The 21447-nt window shown below is 41.6% G+C and overlaps 1 protein-coding gene across 1 annotated transcript in view; it reads left to right on the top strand.

The window, feature by feature from the left end:
- The window catches only part of PLCB1 (phospholipase C beta 1), a 686722-nt gene that overhangs the window by 521800 nt on the left and 143475 nt on the right, over positions 1-21447 (top strand). The window contains 5 exon segments of the mRNA XM_034640285.1: positions 4784-4866; positions 11518-11602; positions 13053-13230; positions 17229-17296; positions 19257-19353. Coding sequence (XP_034496176.1) covers positions 4784-4866; positions 11518-11602; positions 13053-13230; positions 17229-17296; positions 19257-19353 — 511 coding nt within the window.

Below are 21447 nucleotides of genomic sequence, written 5' to 3' on the forward strand. Positions count from 1 at the left end.
TGGAGGCAAAACACCCACTTTCTGAGGGAGAAGGGTTAGGTTTCTCACGTCGTACTTTCAGGCCTGACTCTAATTGGCCCAGATGCTCCTGGGGCAGGTCTGCAGTCAGCCTTCGTTAATAAAGGCAGTTGCACTAATTCTCAAATAGCCACAGACAACAGTCATCCTCAGAAAAGTTATCAAAGACTGATTACACTTTTATTTACTTTTATGTTCGAAAGATTTTTTCCTTAAGGCAACACTCAACCTTGATTGGAAATATTGGCCACAGCATTGTTAAAGTTAACTGGGCTATTGAGTATGGAATCAATATTCAAACTTCTTTAATACAAAATAACATTTGCCTGTGGTTACAATCGAGTTTCAAGCTTTGCTTAAGCCACTGAACAAACTAGCCCAGGGGTTGACTAATACCTTCCACAGGCCACATTTAGCCTACCACCTGTTTTTATGAACTAAGTTTGGTTGGCACATAGGCACATCCACATGTGTACATATTATCTCTGGCTTCTTTGGGTCAACAAAGGCAAAGTCGAATAATTGCCATAAAAACCACATGACCAGCAAAGCCTAAAATACTTACTCTCTGGGCGCTTTATGGAGTGCGTACTGACCTCTGAAATAGTAGAAGACTAAACTGGAGTGCAACTAGATAAATGATGTTTCTCTTCGGTTAAGAATGTTGAGTTCATTCATTTATTTGAAAATATTTAATGAGGGTCGGGGCACCTGGGTGGCTCAGTCAGTGAAGTGTCTGTCTTTGCCTCAGGTCATGATCCCAGGGTCCTGGCATGCTCCTTGCTCAGCGAGGAGTCTGCTTCTCCCTCTCCCTCTGCTGCTGTCCCTGTTTGTGCGCTCTCTCTCTGTCAAATAAATAAATAAAATCTTTAAAAAAAAAAAGAAAACAGGATATTTAGTGAATGTCTAGAATATGCCTTAGCACTTCCTAAGCCCTAGGGACAGAGTCGTGGAGAAAATTCAGTGTTTATCTCCAAGAAGCTTATGGTCTAGTGGGGAGAGATAGACCAAAATAAACACACAATATGACACATGGAGACATGCCCTTTAAGGCAACATAAGTAAGTATTGAAGGAAAAGGGGGCTAAGGTGTGCTCTTTTCAGCAGAGTGGTGGGAAAAAGACTTGCGTAACATGACATTTGAGCAGAGACCACCACCCCCAAAATTAAGGAAGTGAGTCTTGCTTTCAGGTAAGAGAATTCCTAACAGAAGTAACAAAGATGAAAAAAGAAATGAAACACATGAACAGAAATGAACTCATGCTTGGTGTATTTGAGGAAAAGAAGAAAAGATCAATAGACTATATCTGGGTGAGCAATGGGAAAGGAAAAGGTGATGAATTTAGAGAGATAGTAGCTGCCAGATCTAATAAAGAATTTGGATTTCATTCTGGGAAATGGAAGGCCAGTGAAAGGTTTACTCCAAAGCAATGAAATAATCTGATTCGTGTTTACGAGCAATCACTATGGCTGTGGTATGCAATGTAGGGGGAAACGTAGAAGCCTCTGCTAGGTTTTGCTGCAATAACAGGACACCCCATCCCCTCACCCCCAGAATCTCAGTGGTTTAGAGCCAAAGGTTTATTTCTTATTCAGGTTAGATGTTGGCTGTTGTTCTGATTGATACCGTCTATATGCCACATGGGAAGAGCAGCCCAATCTGTGATATCACTGGGTTCATGGCAGAGGGGAAAGAGAAATGGCAGAATCACACGGTGGCCCTTCAAGACCCTGTGTTCAGTATGTCGTTTTCACACACATTTCAACGGCCAAAACAAAGGACATGGCCATGTCAGTTGTCAACAGATCTCCCAGGAAAGGGTAGTGAATATGTGGGAATGATGATGAAAGCTACAAAAGCAGTTATTGCAGAGGTTTTGGGTCAGGATGATAGAGGTAGACGTGCTGAGATGTGGTTATATGCTGGGTAGATTTTGGACTGGATTGCTGACAATCAAAAGACACTAGAGAAAGAGAAGTCAAGAAGAGCTCTAATGTGTTTTGCATTTAGCTGATACAATAGGGCCAAATTTATGAAATCAACAAAATCTAGCTCCTTTTTATTCACAGTTAACACCTACTTTCTTTAGGATATCTATTTGCAGTTACTTTGAGGGCTTTGATCTTTGGTGGTTAATTAGCTACATGAGAGTTACTGCAGGGGTTAAGAACATAAACTCTAGAGTCAGGTAAATTTCCCTGGGGTTTCTTGGATTCTCCTCTTTGTGACCTTGGGCAAATTGGTTGATATCTCTGAGCCTCCATTTTATAATCTGTATTGGTGGATAATGTTTTCCTTAGAGAATGTTTATAGCATGAGTTAAAATATGTGTCTGGGAACATTATAAATGCTCATTTAATGGTAGCTCTTGTTTGTATTAGTAAGAGTCTAAGAGGGAAGGTTTAAGGTGAGTGAGGAGGGAGGCACCAGCACGTAAGGAACCTGAGTTGATTTAAGAATACGTGCTCCGGGTGCCTAGGTGGCTCAGATGGTAAAGCGGCTGCCTTCAGCTCAGACCTTGGTCTCCAGGTGTTGGGATCGAGTCCCATAGCTGTCTCCCAGCTCAGCGGGGAGTCTGCTTCTCCATCTCCCTCTGCCTGTCCCCCTCATTGTGCTCTGTTTCTCTCTCTCTCTCAAATGAATAAATAAAATTTAAAAAAAAAAAAGAAGAAGAAGAGTATATACTCATCATGAGATGGATGGATCCTTTACTTTTTCTCCCTGGGTCCTCAGAACAGGTTTATGGAATGAGGCTTATCACCCTCACTTTACATATCAGCAAGTCAAGGCACGGAGGCATTAAGTGATTTCTCCCAAGGTCACACAGTTTGTAAATCTAAGAAGTTTAAGATTCAAATGCAAGCCTGTTTGAATCTGAAGCTTGTCCTCAAAGAAATCAAGAATTTAAAGTCTTGGTGTTGCTTGCTATTTATAGTGCACTTATTTTCGATGGCATCAACTATCATAAAAGTTAAACTGATAATGTATGAAAGGCAATCTGTGAATTCACTTCTAAGAAGCAGTGAGAGTGATTCTTTTGCTCCATGCAGGCAAATCCTTCTCAGAGGATATATGCAAATGTAGTACAGAATTAGAAAGCCTTATTTATACTCTAGGGCCAGGGAAATAGCTTTCTCACATGGATATAAAGAAAGCAATGCATTGTTTAAGGAAGGTGGAGAAGATAGTGGAAAAGGAATGAGAGTAGAAATTCCTGCTTGAAAGGAGACTATGAGAAGAATAAATGCAACTAAAAAACAAATGTTGTGAGTATACCGGTTCAATAAGAAAAACATGGAAAACCTGGAGCCCAAAGCTGGTTGGATATGCGTTGAAATGTGGTCCTTCATACATTACTCTAGGCGATCAAAGATGAAAAATAAATTGGAGAAATGCGGGAGACTATAAAAGTATTCATATTCTTTAATTCAATAATTTCCCTTCTGAGAATTCATTCCCAGAAAGTAATTCAAAATACGAGGAAAAAATGGAGATGTTCTTTGTAGAACTATCTGAATGATAGCTCTTTAAATATGTCTGTCCAACAGTTGGGTAATGATTAAATCAATTATAATACTACTGCTCCCTAGAATTTTATGCAGCTATTAAAGCTTATGACATACACATTCTTTAAAAATATAGATCGAGGAATGAAGTACTAATACACGTTACAACACGGATGGACCTCAAAAGCATGCTAAGTGAAAAGTGCCAGAGCATAAAAGGCCACCTATTGTATGATTCCATTTATATGAAATGTTTGGGAAAGGCAACATCTATGGAAACAAAGTAGATTAGTGGTTGCCTTGGGCAGGGTGCATGGGAGCAGGATGGGGAAAAGAGGAAGTGACTGCTAATGGGTACGTGGTTTCTTTCAGGGTGATAAAATGTCCTAATCAGATTGGGATGATGGTTGCACAACTCTGTGAATATACTAAGCACCATCCAGTTGTGTACTTTAAATGGTTGCATTGTATCTCAATAAGGTTGCATCTCAGTAACAATGTTCAACAAAATACAAATAGAATATTTACTATAACAAAACCAAGTTATACAAACAAATGAAAAACAAACTAGAAGTAAATATAACCAAATACCAACAGTGGTTTTGTTCAAAGGGTGAATCTATGGGCGAAAATTGTTGCCTTCTCTCATCCAAATTTTTTTACAATGTGATTAGATTTCTTCTTTCATTGAAATATGTATATATAATTAGCAAATAGAAGAACGATTGTCTTTTATAATTGTGTCTCCCCTTCACCAAACCAGTCTTCTTTCTTTCTGCTTCGTTAAGTCAAGAATTAGAAAATCTAGAGGCACCTGGGTGACGCAGTCAATTAAGCGACTGACTCTTGCTTTTGGCTCAGGTCACCACCATCTCAGGGTCCTGGGACTTAGCCTTGCATAGGGCTTCATGCTTCGCGGGGAGTCCGCTTCTCTCTCTCTCTCCCCCTTTCCCTCTTCCCCTCCACCCCTGCTCATGCTCTCTCTGTCTCTCTAAAATAGATAAATCTTTAAAGAAAAAAAAAAAAAAAGAAAGAAAGAAAGAAAGAAAGAAAGAAAGAAAGAAAGAAAGAAAGAAAGAAAAGAATCAGAAAGTGTATAGTCCAGCAGCTTGCACAAGCCCTTCTAGCCACTTCAGGCCTTTCCATACAATTCTATGAATGAAAAAGGCAACCACGTTAATGTGTGTAACCCCAAAGGGAAAACGTATATACACATTACATTCTGGCATACTGAATGTACGCATGTTCTCATTTTTAGGAAGTGATAGAAGCAATCGCTGAGTGTGCATTTAAGACATCACCTTTTCCAATTCTGCTTTCATTTGAGAACCACGTAGATTCGTAAGTACTCCACACGCTCACTGGGAAGTCTTTTTACCTAATAGGGCATGTTTAATAATTGTGCATCAGATTTAAGATTATTTGACATTTTTAATGGTGTTCCTCAATTATGCTGTGTCTTAAGTGTCATGTTTTCATCTGCATATGTTGGGATTTATATGCTTAAACCTCATTAATATTACAATAATCCACTGGACTTGTGGAATATATTTTCAGTCCACAGGATTTTAAATTAAGGGCTCCTTTTTTGCAGTGCTGTGGGATAATACATGTCTCTCTTTCGGTGGGCCACTTATACAACCCTCCTTCATTAGCTCCTTCTACTGCATGCAAATTTATAGTCCGTTTTGTCGCATGAAAATGGTCGGTTCTGAACATGCTGGAGCTGGTGGAGGGAAAGCTGTAAGTTCTGTTCTACTGCCTGCATTTACACAGAACTCAGACCACCAGGTGGTCCCTTCCCTCCTTCCTCTTCCCATTAGTTGCATTGTTTGTTAGTATTTGTAAATGGGATCCTGTTTCAAAAATAGCCTGCACTCATCGCTAAGCCACGCAAAGAAAAGATTCTCTGACAACTCTTATATTCATTTTATCACAAAATGCCAGAGTAAGACACATTTGTATCTAAAATATGGGCATTAGTTTACCCTATAGTTGTTACTCAATTTAAAGTGCTTCACAATGAAAGAGTCTTCTCTATGTTGAATCAAAATTCACGAACTAAAATTCTAGTCCAGGGAATAAATGGCTGAAGACTGTGTAGTGGTGACTACCATTGCTCAAAAAAGTATTTGTGATGCCCTCTCTTTCATTTCAACGACCTCAGCCAGATTTCTCCCCTAAAAGCCAACAGCACTGTCCTAATGTGGCTCAAGGGTTCTTTTTTTACCCTTCTTCTTATTGGAAGTCTTTCCCAGACCCCTGATTGATTCCCTTTGTCCAACTAATTTGCAACCCTCCCTTCAATTTACTAATTCTTTAAGAATTCACTAAAATCTTAAAGAAACAGTTTGGTCATGAGCAAATTTCAGCCTGAGGAATTTCCAAGTACTTAAATGTGATCATTTGTTACTGTGATCATGGAGAGAGGCCTTATTTTGAAGTAACCAATTTTATAATTATCTGTATTTCTAGTTTGCCCTCAGGAAATCCATATTACATTTACCAGCTCTTGGTTCTGTTGCACTGGGAAACCGTCAGCCAATGAATGATTTAATCATTTGGCGGATAGTTTTTCTAACACTTCTGAGGGGCAGTTGCAGAGAAAAGAATTGATTCTGTTTCATTGCTATTCCTCTTTGAGCTAAAGGGAGCGCCTCTTGAGTTGCTGTATTTAATACCTCATTTGCTGTGACGACCCTGACTCGCGTATGAGCGTTTTCTCATCTCTGCCCAGCCATCTGTAACTGGGCTCTCACAGCCCTTTAGCACCTTTCTTTCAGGCACTGAAGTTCCCCGACTTGTTGATGTATTATGTCCTTTTCAAGAAATATCTTTGAATCCAGCACATTTATGGTCTTCAAGAAATGTTTCTGTATAAATTAGACAAGGTGAAAAACTCTGGTTCTACTCTTGATTCTCACACCTGCCTCACTGAACTTTCCTATAAGGGAACCAGAGAGGTATCAACAGCCACCTACCACCACAAACATAATAACAGTTAATATTTATTGAATTTCTGTTATGTGCCAAGCAGCCTTACAGGTGTAAGGTCATGTAACCCTCACCACAAACCCAGGGGCTCCTAAGAATAAATATTATGACAATAGTCCCTATTTTGCAGATGTTGAAACTGAGCCCCAAAGAGAGTGAGTAACTTACCCAAAGCCAGGCAGCTAAACGGTGGCAGAGCTGGGATTCAAAATCTGGCTGGTCTGGCTTCAGAAATCACACGTTTCACCAACGCTATCCCCACACCTAAGCAGTTCCATCTGGTCTTCAAAATACCGAATTAAGACAACCAGAGCATCCACAAAGCAACTGTCTATAATTGTTCACTTTTTTGTGGCTTGTGACCCTTAACCACAGGACATTTGTTGCAGTTTTCAACACCAAACACACAGAGAGCCAAAACAAGGTGTGAAAAACAAACCTTGCGCTGTACACAAAAGCAAAAAGACAGTACCATGATACTGTCCTTTCGGGTTTAAAAATGAGATACTTAGCAATTAAAAGTTTATTAATAATTCGGGGCGCCTGGGTGGCACAGCGGTTAAGCAACTGCCTTCGGCTCAGGGCGTGATCCCGGCATTATGGGACCGAGCCCCACATCAGGCTCCTCCGCTGGGAGCCTGCTTCTTCCTCTCCCACTCCCCCGCTTGTGTTCCCTCTCTTGCTGGCTGTCTCTATCTCTGTCGAATAAATAAATAAAATCTTTTTTAAAAAAGTTTATTAATAATTCATATGTCACAAAAGAAAACAGGAAAACAACCTTCCCAGGATGCCCTGATATTTACCCCAAACCATTGAGATAAGCCGATGGCAGTGAAATAGTAAGATACTGAGGTCTATCGCAGGCCGGAAAGCTGTTTGCTTCATGTTTCCATGATCCTCGAGCTTCACACGTCAAAAATCTCTCAGCTTCAATCCTCTCCTGGGGGGATTATCATGCACCCAAAGAGAATAAGTAAGCTTTTTCCCTTTGCTGGTAAAACCACGTGCTTGACAGGTGGGCCACCTCACCTCATTGCTGAACCCGGTGGCAGAAATCATCCTTCACGTGCAGCCCTCTTTCCCACTAGAAATAAACCTCAGAATCCTTCGCAACAGAGTGACCAGGAGACACCCTCCCCTCCCCCCAAACACCCGCCACCTATTTGCCATCTCTAGTGGACCATTTCATTCTCCGGTGTGCTGTGTCTACCAAATGCCAGATTAGGAACTGTGGTTCGGGCCCCTTTGAGCCACATCTCCAAAACAAACTCTCGCAGGAAGAAAGGAAGACACCCACTGGATTTTCTGGTTTTCCCTCTGAGTACTTGAAATTCCCTGTCTACGAACAAAGGGAGATCTGCCATTAGCCCATTAGCCCCTGGCAACTCATCCTTCTCCCCCCTGCTCCATCAGAATCCCATAAAATGCAGATTCCTGAGCCACACTCCCACACCAGATTTTGAATTTGTAGAAATGAGACTTTGAAATCTTAAAAAAAGGGAAGACCCTAGCTAACTCTGAGGCTCCACCTAATTTGCGAGCTAGCATTTATTTTCATTGAAAGAATTCTACACTGAAGTCAAGCAAAGTAATGCCTAGCTCTGGTTCAGCCACAGATAATGGGAAATTTGGGACAAGGTCTTAAATATCCAGGGGTTCTAGCTTCTTCCTCTATAAAGAAGGAGGTTAGTTCAATGTGGAGGATTTACACCATGACTTTTCATGGGGCACAGTCCTTGGTCGGAAAACTGGCCACTGGGCCAGGTGCCTCCACTTGAGGGGTATGTGACTATGTCCAGATGTGCCTGCTGTGGCCTGAAGCTCAAATGTATTTGTGGGTATTTCCTGTCATTTTGTCTCTCCCATAGCTGATGGGGTGCTCTGAGCACCTAAGGATTTTTTTTTTCTCTCCACCTGTAACGTGAATGTCTTTTATTTCTGCAGTTTTGACCCACAAAGTTGCTTTGTTTTCCTCTGACTTTTTCTATTCACTATGCTCTCTGCTCTGATTTGGTTCCCTGTCAGGGGTGTGTGTGTGTGTGTGTGTGTGTGTGTGTGTGTGTGTGTAGAACATGAATAGTCTGATTACCAAGTAGCCCATTTTGCTTTTTTCTTGGAATATTCCCTCTTGTTCTCTTCACCTCAGTTCATTTTGAGGCAAATTTGAAAAGGTCAGATTTCAATCCCTCCTCTTCAGATTGCTTGATCCGTGGTCCAGCCACATCTGCATCATCGAGGAGCTTGGTAGAATGCAGAGTCGGGCAGCTGGCTGGCTCAGTCAATAGAGCGTGAGACTCTTGACCTCAGGGTCGTGAGTTTGAGCCCCACGTTTTGGGTAGAGTTTACTTAAAGAAAAGAAAAGAGAAAGAAAGAAAGAAAAACAAAAACAAAAAGAGAGAGGAAGAAAGGAAGGAAGAAATGCAGAATCTTGGGCCCCACGCTGAACCTGCCTAGGAAGTGTCATTTTCTTAAGACCCTGGGTAATTTGGATGGAGCCTCAGAGCGTTGCTTTAAACACCGTGGTCCGCTAAATACCCGCATCAGAGCTGCCTGCAAGCTGGTTACAAATGCAGGTTCCAGAATTCCTCTCCCAATTCAGTGAATCAGGGCCTGGCCCTCAGCCCTGACACCTGCAGCATTAAGAGCTCTGGTGATTCTTTAGTGGAATCAGGCAAGATTTTGCTCCAGCAAAATCCTTCCTAGGCCTTGGTTTGGGGGACAGCCTGACAAAGGACAGAGGACTCTGCCTGCTTAGGGACACCTGGAGCATCGCCTCAAAATCCCACCACTGGTGTGACTATGGCTCCCCTAAAAATCCTGAAAGCAGAACATTAGGGTAAAACTCTCTCTTTTTACTCCAGGTCTCTGGCCAAAGGAACTTGGGGCTCCCAAGTTCCAACACTCAAGAAAAATGTCATCTCCTTCAGCACCTGCTGACTTATTTCAATCTATAGCAAGGGCTCTCAAACTTGAGCACGCATCAGAATCATCTAGAGGCTTTGTGAAAACCCCTACACCCTGCTTCTCCAGAAATTCTGACTCAGAATCTGCATTGGAGGCCTTGAATCTGCATTTCTGGCCAGCTGTAGGCGCTGTTGATGCTACTGGTCCTCGGACCACACTTGGAGTAGCAAAGCTCTGTGACACTCAGTAGTGTCATTCTGTGAAAGTGAAATGGAGGTTTTGGACAGTTTCTCCCGTGCACCCTGGAACATGCTGGCAGGGCACAGGTGGACTTGTCTTGGCTACAGCTGCAGAGCCGGTTGGCCTGATTGAGTCCCTGGGCTCGTTATCCTTTGAGCAACGGCATCTGAACAGAGGATGTCCAGGGCGGCTCTGCCAAATCAGTTACTCTTCTGCTTGCTCCCCAACTTCTGTTGAGTTGTCCTTAAACAACCACTCCCATGCTTTTCAGGATCAGTTCTCTGGCTGGCAAGTTGTCCCCTCTCCCTGATCCCGGTGAGGAATATTCTGACGGCCGAATAAGCCAGTCGGTAAAATCTCCTATAGGTCAAGAAAGGACAATGAGAGGTGGGAGGTCATTCTGCAGGGCTTTGCAAGCTCTTGAATCTCCTCTTTGCCTCTCCCTTGCAGTTCCAACAACCAGAGAACTCACTTGATCCCCCAAAATATATGCCTTTTAGAAAGGATATAAAGGGTGATTTTCCCTGTGGACCATTGCAATACGATTTAAATCCCCAGAGGACCCCCTTCCCAGGAAAAAAAAAACCCAAAAACACAACAGTCCATGATCCAGGCTTAATAGTTACAGAAGAAAGAAAGAAAATAAGGATCACATTTTATAATCAATTTGAATTGCAGTGAAGAAGGCTTTTTTTTTATCACTTACTTATTTTTACTATAATCCCAGTTCTGCTAAAATGTATTCACATTACAGCAGGCAGAGACGACTATTGGAAATCAAGTTTGACAGCCTGTGGATCAAACTCACAGTCCATAAAACCCAATGGAATTGGATACCTTTATAATGATATTTAACATTCTACAGAATAAGAAAAAAATGTTATTGCTTTTTAAAAGGTCAAAGGAAGCAGGAGTATTGAAAGATGTGGATGCTCCCTCGCATAGACTGTGTTCCTGTGTTAGCAAGTGCACAAGGCGTCCAGCCGAGCTGGCGGATGCTGCCTCCTAACCCTGGATCATCTTACACCTGCCCCACTCTTTGAACGGGTCAAAGGCATTTGCATCCATTACTCCACTTCATCTTCTCGGCACCTTCTGTCCTTTTCCAAGAACAGTTATTATCCTCATTTTATAGATCCAGAGTGGTTGAGAGCCTGGAGCTCAGCTCAGCAAAGCCCACAGCTCCAGTCTTTTTCTGTCAGACCAGATTCCTCCTGGCCCACAGTCAGACTGACACCACCTCTGCTGCCCTATTATGCACGTAAGAGGGCCAGACACCTTTCCCCAACATGCCTGCTTCTTTCATGTTTCCTCCAGGATCCCCTCCCAAGTGGACACACTTCTGCCTGACTGCCCTTCTGTGTTTTGAGATTCTCTCTCTCTCCCCCTCCCTTCCTTCCTTTCCTCTCCTCTCTCACCTCCTTAAAAACACTCCTTTGCATTCTAGCTCTCTGTGGGTTAGGCAAATTTCAACCAAGAATTCACACGGAGTCATGGATGAGTTCTGCCCCCAAGGTCTTGCATTTGACTTAGAATCAGGAAATGGAACAAAAGGAATTAAGTCCACAATTCTGAGACATTCAAGAATCCAGGGACTGGCAAATGATCTGCTTTCCTCTCCATCTGTGTCTATGAAGGCCAGCCTTAGAAATAGCCTTCACGGTCTACCTGCGTGTGGTATTCAAATTCACGGAAGTCAGGATAACAAACAACGGGTTTAGAATGATAAGTACTAATCCTGAAGGGTAAGATGAAGGAATCACCTCTTTCTATGATTAATAACATAAAGTAATCCTGTCCAAACTCTTTAAATAAGCCTCCTTGTTTGCTTTCTTTCTCTCTCATTTCCCTTAGTCCAAAGCAGCAAGCCAAGATGGCGGAGTATTGCCGACTGATCTTTGGAGATGCTCTTCTCATGGAACCACTGGAAAAATACCCAGTAAGCAATTTCAAGGTTTACCTCTGAAGTAATGTCCATATTCATGACTGGAGTTATTGGGGAGGGGGGACTTCCTTACATCCTTTCCACGTTTGTGTTGCTCAGTAAGATTGATTCAGTTGATAGTGAAGTCTGACCAGGAGGAAACCAGCAGTGTGCCCTGCTGAGAGTGGAAGACAGGCCACTCTCCTCTTCCTGTACTGTCCATCTTCTCCCTCCCTGCCGACAGATGTGACTGTCAGGACTACAGAATTTCCACAACCACAGCCAGCCGCGGAGACATTCCAGGCAGACAGGGCTCTGATCACCAACCAACAGCCTCATCACACCCTTTGAGAGAAATGGCTCAGCAAAATGGGACATGGCAGGTGCCACAACGAAACCCCCGTCTGGCTTTGTGTCCACTCCTCACATCCTTGCGTGTGCCTGTTCGTGGAATTCAGGCTTCCTGTTCCCGTGATAGCATCCCTGCTGTGGGAAGGAAAGTAGTAGGAATATCTCAAAGTAGCCTCTCCCCTCTTGAACCCTTTTTCCTAGTCTCCACACATTCTTACATGGTTTCATACCAATCCCTAGACTCCTTGCAAGCAAGAATAAAGGACCAGCATAGGAGAGTTCACTGAACTTTCTAAAAATAACCCATCTTGGGACTTGCACAAATGCTCTTTGATATAATATCTAACAACCCTCTCATGGGAAATTGATTTTCTCATTAGCCGTGCAAGCTTGAAACACAAGAAATAAGGCTTGCAAATGAGGGTGGCTTGAATCTCGGGGCTGCAAGGAAATGTGAGCCACCAGTCAGGTTCTGCTGATGCCAAGGACATGTGAGGCTTCCAAGTTCCTGATGGTGGGAGTCGTGGGGCAGGGGTTACTCCTTTTAAACTGCATCGGAAAGGTTGATTCTATATGCTTGCCTGGAAGCTCCTTCCTGACACATGCCCCACTAACTGGCTTCCCTCCTTTGAAAATCCAAGGCAGGGCCTTCCTATCTGTCCTAAACCAAAACAGTTGGATTTATGGTCCACAGCAAACTCATGAACCTTTGGGTTAGCAAATCTCCCAGTACATTTCAGTGGTCTTATTCATGGGGATTTCATTATGGAAAAAATAAGAGTTCGGTAATTGAAATATGCTTTTCATGTAAAATTAAGGAACCACGAAGCAGCAAGACACACTTAGAACAGTTCATTGAGCTGTACTGAAAGTAGTAATGAATAATCCAGAAGTTCTTGGTGTCCAACACTGTCCTGGGGGTTTGGGAAGGGAGGCTGAAAGAAAGGGCAAGATATTTTTTTTAAGATTTTATTTTTAAGTCATCTCTATACCCAACGTGGGTCTCAAACTCACAACCCCAAGATCAAGAGTGGCACACTCTTCCGACTGAGCCAGCCAGGGCTCCCCTCACAGGGCAACATTTTTACAAAAAGGTGCTTTTCTTTTCCATTAGCTGGAATCTGGAGTTCCTCTTCCAAGCCCTATGGATTTAATGTACAAAATTTTGGTGAAAAATAAGAAGAAATCGCACAAGTCATCAGAAGGAAGTGGCAAAAAGAAGCTCTCGGAACAAGCCTCCAACACGTACAGTGACTCCTCCAGCGTGTTTGAACCCTCGTCTCCAGGAGCCGGTGAGGGTTTGGCGGGCTCTCGTTCCCTGTTATGCATGGTTTCAGAAGCGCTGCTCTAACGTAACTTAGAAGGACTTTTAACTTTCCTATTTGGACACACTTTAAAACTGTATTGGTTTTCTATTTCTGCAATTGCCTGGGTGGCTTCGTTTAAATATGCACACGTATCATCTCCGGTTCTGTGGGAGGAAGGCCCATGTGGGTCTCACAGGGCAGCTTTCCTTTCTGGAGGCTCTAGGGAATCCTATTCCTTGCTTGTTCCAGCTTCCAGAGGCCTCCCACATTTGTTGGTTTATGGCCCCTTCCTCCAGGGTCAACCCAGCAATGTCTCATCTCTCTTCTGTCCTCATACCACCCTCTGACCACAGCCAAGAAAGGTCCTTTGCTTTTAGGAACTCACGACATTACACTGGACCCATTTGGATAATCCAGGATAATCCCCCATCTCATCTGCAAAGTCCCTCTTACCATATATTCACAGGACACAGGACATATTCCCAGGACATGGTCATTTGGGGGAGCCATGACTCTGTCTAGCACATTGGCCAAATCATCTTCGAAGTGAACACATGATTTGAAGCTTCTCAAGGGCAATGATCCCTTAACATTCACTCAGGTCTGGGCACCAAATGTTCACCGGCTGTATTCTCATTGATGATATGCTGAAGAGTTCTGGGCAATTCCCCTTCTCCATATATTATAGATCTCTTGAAATAGATTTTTGTGGTTGATGAGAAAAGAATTCCAAGTGGTCACCCCATTTCCTTTGAATTACTTGTCATTTAGTCTGATTTCTCTTCTAGCTTGAATCAGAATCTTGGCAATCTGAAAAGAGCATTAGGAAGCTCTCCTGATGGAGGGTGAGTAAGGGGAGGAAGCTTGAAGCTTGAATCCCGGAAGTTCTTCAACAAAAAGTTTAACTAACATTGGAACACTCACTTTGGAAAACTGGCAGTATTTACAAAGACTGAACATATGCATATCCTCTGCCCCAGGGAGTTCACTCCTAGGCATATACTCAACAGAAGTGTGTATAGACAGCCAAAAGAGATGCACGGAATTGCTTTACACAACGCTGCTCACAGCGGCCCACAACAGGAAACCAACCAAAAGTCATCAACGGATAAATAAGTTGTAGTATATTCACACCTTGAAATAATATGCAGCAATAACAATCTACCTTTGCACGCAAGGATAAGGCTACATCTCAGAAACATAATGTTGAGTAAAAGAAATCAAATACAACAAAGTATCCACTGTATTGATTCCATTCATATAAAGTACAAAAGCAAGCAGAGTGATCCTATGCAGTTAGAAGTCAGGAAATGGTGACCCTTGAAGAAGTGGCTGGAAGGGGATCCAAGGAGGCCTCTGGACACTGGTTTTATTTTGTTTATTGATCTTGGTAACGGTTACCAAGGTCTGTGTAGTCTGTGAAAATTCATCACTCTATACATGGACAAGTATGTATACTTCTTATATGCCTACCATACGTCAATTTTAAAATTTCAGAGTAATTTTTTAAATTAAAATAGAAACTCTAGAGCAATGGGGGGGGGTTGACCAAGACACTGATTTATCTTTTTTTCTGTTTTTCCATCTCAATGGCCAATCTCTTTTATGGGTTAGATAAAAATCCTTATCAACAGATATTAACCTTTGAAAGGTTTTTATGGGGGGATAGTTTTTGAATGTGTATTTCAAACATTATTACACAATTCTGATTCTCTTCTCAAAAACAATTTTGTTCTCAGTATGAATGTTCTTTTTGAAGTTTTGGAGCAAATATTTTTAAGAGGACACCTATTCCTTACCATAATTGTGAGCCTCTTGGCTCTAGGGAGGAAAGCCGGTCTTCCTTTGCATGGAGAAACTTGTTGTTTTCCCGTGTGCCGTTCCCACTATCAGTTCTGTCCCGCTTATTAACTGGATGCGTAACACAAATAAGGATTTTTACAGGCAGCGAACATTATTGCTTAATACAGAGAAAGAGCAGCAATCTGTTAGTAATTCAGTAGATTTCCTAAGCTCGCCCCACAGTCTGTTGTGCAATCTTTCTTTCAATGGAAAATTTTGGACATTTGAATATGTAGGTAGGCTCTTGAATAATAAGCGCTGCTAATTTACCATTTGGTTTGTAGATGGTCTCGGGTAATGGGAACTCAAGTAACTTGAAAAACATGCAATGGTTCTTATTTCAAAACCAATTGACTTATCATGGCCCCTGTCGGCCAGGTGCCTGTTCCAGGATTCAGCCCTTTGCCAGTACACTGGTCTTAAAGGACTAGGATAAAGTAGATTTTTTTATGGTGCAAGGTTTTAGGGTCTTAAGATGCCTGCAACGTCCCTCCAAAGACTTATAAGGGAGAAACTAGGACTCTGCTCATAAAGTAAGGAAAGACAACTTCTTTCTCTCCCCCATAAACCAAAGAATGACCTGATAGAGTATTTGAAATGATTGGTGTATTGTTAGGTCCTGTGAAGCATTGTGTAAATGGTTTTGCCAAACAGACTTTTAAATTACTCCATAAAAAAAAAATCCCCTCTCTAATTAAAAAGCAAAAACTGGTTAAAAGAACTTGGGGCAACACATTTGATTATTAAAAAAACTTGAGTGCCAACTTCCTAAAAGAACATGTCTATATATAAATATGTTTTCTATCCAAAATATAATGGATTCATCTCAATAACTAACACAATATCAGCATCATAAAGTGGCTGTATGTGCTTTCTTTTAATAAATAAAAGGTAAATAATGATTTGTTGGTCCCAGAAATCTTTTCCCTCTAAAGACATTTCATGAATACTTTGCTCACTGCTGCCATTCAGTAATTGATTGAACTTCGTCAGCCAAATGAAAACATTTATAAGCTTCTTTGAAGACATGCTGTGGACGCTGTGTCATTTATATAGATTAAACGGGGGCTAACTTTCAGAAGGTTTCAGGGTGAGGGCCTTGCAAGTGCAAAGTGCCTCAATGTTGAGCCAATACTGCCATCTACTGGGATCTTCCTGTTATTGCTCCGTGTGAATGCTGAAAGAGTAGTCAAATCAAATAATGCCTTCTGTAGTATTTTACTTGAAAATCTTTTTACATAACTGGTGTCATTGGGTCTGACTGAGGCCCAGAGCTGTGGCAGAACTTAACACTTCATGCTAGTATGAATATTTAAACTAGCAATTTAAACTAGCAGAATCATCCACCAAATCTTCCGAGAGGAGAAAGAATCCATCGCGATGACTGTGTGTTGGCTCAAGAGGAGGCTGAACTACGTTTGATTGAAGTAGATTTCTGTGCATCGTGGTGTTAAGGGTTCATGCATTTTCTCCTCCTTTTTAAAACAGGACGACACCATTTTTTAAGATACATGCATTGTTTAGAGGACAATGCACCCATCAAATAAACCTGTGGGCAAATCATAGGCTATAATACTTAGCTTACAATCTTTGTGTGGTTAGGTTTGCTGCCACAGCCCCGCCGTTTCTGACCTCGCTCATGTCCTTGACCTTCATTGTGAGGTCCCCTATGGCCTCGGAGAAGTGGCCTCAGAAGTCACTGAGCCCTGGCCAAGCAGCGTGTGCAAGAGTCAGGGCTCAGAAAAAGAGGGAAGAGTGGGAAAAGGATCGTTTATCCCTTTTAGGGTCATAGAGACTCTGAAAGACAATGTACACATCGATATAGGATGTGTGTACCATAGAAAGCTAACTGTCGATGATGCCATATGTTTTTTTTTTAAACATGCAGATAAAAATGTTAAGCATTTTCAATAGAATGTGGACATTTCAAATGGTATTTGCAAATGAAACTTAGAGAAAAAGATCCATGTTTAAAATCTCAGTACAATTCTCTATATAATTAATAAGATATAAATATCCAAAGGAATAATTTTAAAAGCCTGAAGGAAACATCCAAGGAAAATGTTTGGCAAAGCACCTGTTAGCATGTGCTTCAAACCCTCAAACCTGTTACCTCATGATCTGTTATTAAAATTTGACAGGGGAAGCTGATACCGAGAGTGATGATGATGATGATGATGATGACTGTAAAAAATCTTCAATGGATGAGGTAGGTGTCTAGGGACTGACTTCTGGTCGCAGAGGCACTTCCCCTCCTTTCCCCATCCAGAAGGCGCCATCTGGATACAGTTCATGATCACCTTCTGCCATCTAGTGGTCAAAAGAGTCGTAGTTCACTTTAAAACTTTTTGGCTACTGGGTTGGAAAATGAAAATGCGCGCTGGGGTCCCTAAAGGAGTGAGCATGGCATTGAGCAAAGCTCTCTATAATCAGCAATGCTGCTGATAATGCCTTCCATCATATGGGGTATCTGGAGGGTGAATTCAAATTTCATGACATCCAACCGCCTGCTTCAATTTTTGAGGCAATTAAATGGATTACCAAATGACCCCAAATCCAGACATGGGAAGACATGGGATTTGGGAAAAATGTTCAGAAATGACACATTCATTCCATTGTTTTAATTTTGGAACCACTACTGAGATCCTTACTGATGTAAGCTCGAACATCCCAAAGAACCCCATCAGCTCAGAGATAACGAATTGCACAGTATCTACAAGTGAATCTGGGAGAGGTCAATTGGAATTTTAGAACTTTGTTGTAGCAAGAGTCTTGTTCAAAAAGTTTATACTGAATCTGCTTTCAAATGTATTGGAAAGCATCTGTCTCAGGAATAAATAATGACTAGCAAGCTATTGTTACATGATGTTCTTCCTCTGGTACTTATTTCCTTTCATGTAGTCTAAAGGTTTGATTAACTATGTTCCTCCACTAAATTTCAAGTTAATGTCCAGGAGGAAAACTATGTGAATAGTTTAAATATATATAAATCATTTAAAGTAGTTTCACCTGATAATTATTTCAGTTGTGCATAACTTTTATCACTGATTCTTGATCATTTAAAATTGTCTTACTAATTGGACCATTTGCGAATGACTATTTCCCAATTCACATTTAACCTAACTATTGCTACAGGAGTTTTAAAATGAAATACTGTCTCCATGCATTCTGTCTTCTGAAAATGGGAGAAAATATTAGATCAGTCTACAGAGGTCTGTCCATGCCGATACTGCAGTATGGTTTTTCTCTTTCATTAAAAACTTTATCAAAGTGATATGTAATAGCTAATAATAGCTAAAGTAACATGAGGTTTTACTATGTGCCAGGTCCTGTTCTGAGATCTTTCACATCAATTAACTCATTTCATAATTCCCAAAACTCTAGATGCTATTGGGACTGATTTTATTCTAATTTAACGGGTGAGAAAACTGAGGCACAGAACAGTTAAGTAATTTGCCCAAGATTGCACAGCTTCTAAGTGGTGGGTTTGGGATTTGAAATTAGGCCATCTGGCCCCAGAACTTGAGCTACTGACCCCTACCCTGAATTGTATTGCTTGCCTACTAGGCACACAGGAGCCAAGAAGGCAGGGAAGAAGGAATGTTCCTAAAGGAAAGAAGAAGCTGTCCACCCACCCAACCTACTTCCACAAGGCAATCTTTTTTTAAAAAAAATTTTTTTTCCTTGTTCACTGGCAGTCACCTACATACTAATTTTGATATTGTACAGTGACTTCTTGATTTCTTGATGTATTAACCTTAGACATCAGCTAAGGAATTTATGCTGTGGCAGGTGAACTAGGGCTCAGTGCTTCTCCGATTGTAATGGGCTACGTTTGAATCACCTTAGGAAAATGCAGATTCGGATTCTGGAGGCCAGTGGTGGGGGCGGGGGCCAAGATGTTTCCTCTCTAACAAGCTGTCTCGGGATGCTGATGCTGCCGGTCCCACAGCACCCTGGGACTGCCCCTGTACCCCCCTCCTACCACCCCACAGCTGCCTGACTATGAGCAGATTTTCTCCTGGGATGAATTCTCTATTGGCAATAATCATTTTCGGAAGAGGAGGAATGAGGTTCTCTCTTGGGTCCCTTCTTCATTGCCCCAGGAAAAATAACCCTTGGTAACATAATGCTGACTCTGGGAATGTTATTTTTAATTCTGTTTCCAGGGGACTGCCGGGAGCGAGGCCATGGCCACCGAAGAGATGTCTAACCTGGTGAACTATATTCAGCCAGTCAAGTTTGAGTCATTTGAAATTTCAAAAAGTAAGTTTTCCCTGGAGAAGAACCCCTGATGTAGCATAGAATGAGTGTCTTTTCAATATAAGGTAGTTAGTAGTTAGAACGAAGAATGTTACCCTGAACAGAACTCTTCTGGAAAGTCTTGAATACATGCCTGGGTTGACGGTCACAACCATGTGAAAAGGCATTCCATGATGTTTCCCCAGAATTCTTTTTTTTTTTTTAAGATTTTATTTATTTATTTGATAGAGAGATAGCCAGCGAGAGAGGGAACACAGCAGGGGAGTGGGAGAGGAAGAAGCAGGCTTCCAGCGGAGGAGCCCGATGTGGGACTTCGATTCCGGAACGCCCCCGGAACACCGGGATCACGCCCTGAGCCTAAGGCAGACACTTAAGGACTGCGCTACCCAGGCGCCCCTCCCCGGAATTCTTTTTTTTTTATTTTATTTTATTTTATTATATTATGTTAATCACCATACAGTACATCCCCAGATTCCGATGTAAAGTTTGATGCTTCATTAGTTGCGTATAACACCCAGTGCACCATGCAATACGTGCCCTCCTTACTACCCATCACCAGTCTATCCCATTCCCCCACCCCCTCCCCTCTGAAGTCTTCAGTTTGTTTCTCATAGTCCATAGTCTCTCATGTTTCATTCCCCCTTCTGATTACCCCCCTTTTCTTTATCCCTTTCTTCCCCTACCGATCATCCTAGTTCTTATGTTCCATAGATGAGAGAAATCATATGATAATTGTCTTTCTCTGCTTGACTTATTTCACTTAGCATTATCTCCTCCAGTGCCGTCCATGTTGCAGCAAATGTTGAGAATTCGTTCTTTCTGATAGCTGAGTAATATTCCATTGTATATATGGACCACAGCTTCTATCCAGTCATCTGTTGAAGGGCATCTCGGCTCCTTCCATGATTTGGCTATTGTGGACAATGCAGCTATGAACATTGCCTCCCCGGAATTCTTAATGGGGCTGTAGGGCATCCGTAATTATCTGAAAGATACTAGAGAACAGCTAATTGAGAGTTTCACAGTTGTTTTTGTTCAACTACATAATGGGTTCCTTCCATTAGATAAGGGACAGTATTGAAATAAAGTATTTACCCATCCCCTGGAAGGGGAGCAGCCAGACGTATGGTTAGCCCTAATGACTAGAAATAGAACCCAATCAGTCAGGTCACCCATATTCCATTGGTCCAGCCTGTTTGATAACATTATCTTCACATCATTTTGTGTTCTCCTTTCATCCAGTACACATCCATACTGGATGCAAAGAAAAAAAAGCATCTTTCCCCCACTTGAAGAAAAGAGCCCTTTTATAAAATTGCCCTTATTTTGATGAAATGTAAGATGCTATCAGGTGAAAAGAATCCTTGGGACATTTTAGCTACTTTTATGAGTGTGCTCTTAAAGCCTGAATTTTTCCTTAAACATAGCAGCGTCTGATAAAGCATAGTTTTATAAATACATAAAATCTAAGCTTCTACATAACACACTTATGCATAATTGTATAATTTTGCCCCAAAAGCCTTAACTTCATAGTATATAGTATCTAGATCTCTACAATGAGGAAGTTAACTTCCAATATAGTTTATATATAAATATTTCAACATTTTCTTTGATTTTTATAATTACTGATGCATCTTACCACATGTTGTTCAGTTTGAAACGATCTTAAGTTATATTTCTATAACTTTAATTGGCTGTAAAATGAGTTTTCCCAATTCATGAGTCAAAAGCTCCTAGACAAGTAGCCAAGTTGAGAAGGAACTGATGCATTGACATCCTTCAGAACCTGGTAACAACATCATGGGCCAAGGATTGACAAACAAGTACTTTTCTCCTTATGTTTTCCGTCATTTTATCTCTTTTGCAAAAAGAACACTGCCCATACATTACAAAAGCACCTACTAAATGGACTGAATTTTATTTAACAGTCTTGCTTAAAAAAAATTAGTCATATGAAAATAGGTTTCTGATGGGCCAAAATAAGAGAAGTGAGGGTTTCCTACAGAGTTGATTAAACTGGGGGAAGGTACGGAGGTGGATGGGAGAGTCTAGGAATGACTTAGGAAGAAAATGAGGCGTTAATTATGGGAAGTGGGC

This window comes from Ailuropoda melanoleuca, chromosome 13, assembly GCF_002007445.2.
Source record: "Ailuropoda melanoleuca isolate Jingjing chromosome 13, ASM200744v2, whole genome shotgun sequence".
Taxonomy (NCBI): domain Eukaryota; kingdom Metazoa; phylum Chordata; class Mammalia; order Carnivora; family Ursidae; genus Ailuropoda; species Ailuropoda melanoleuca.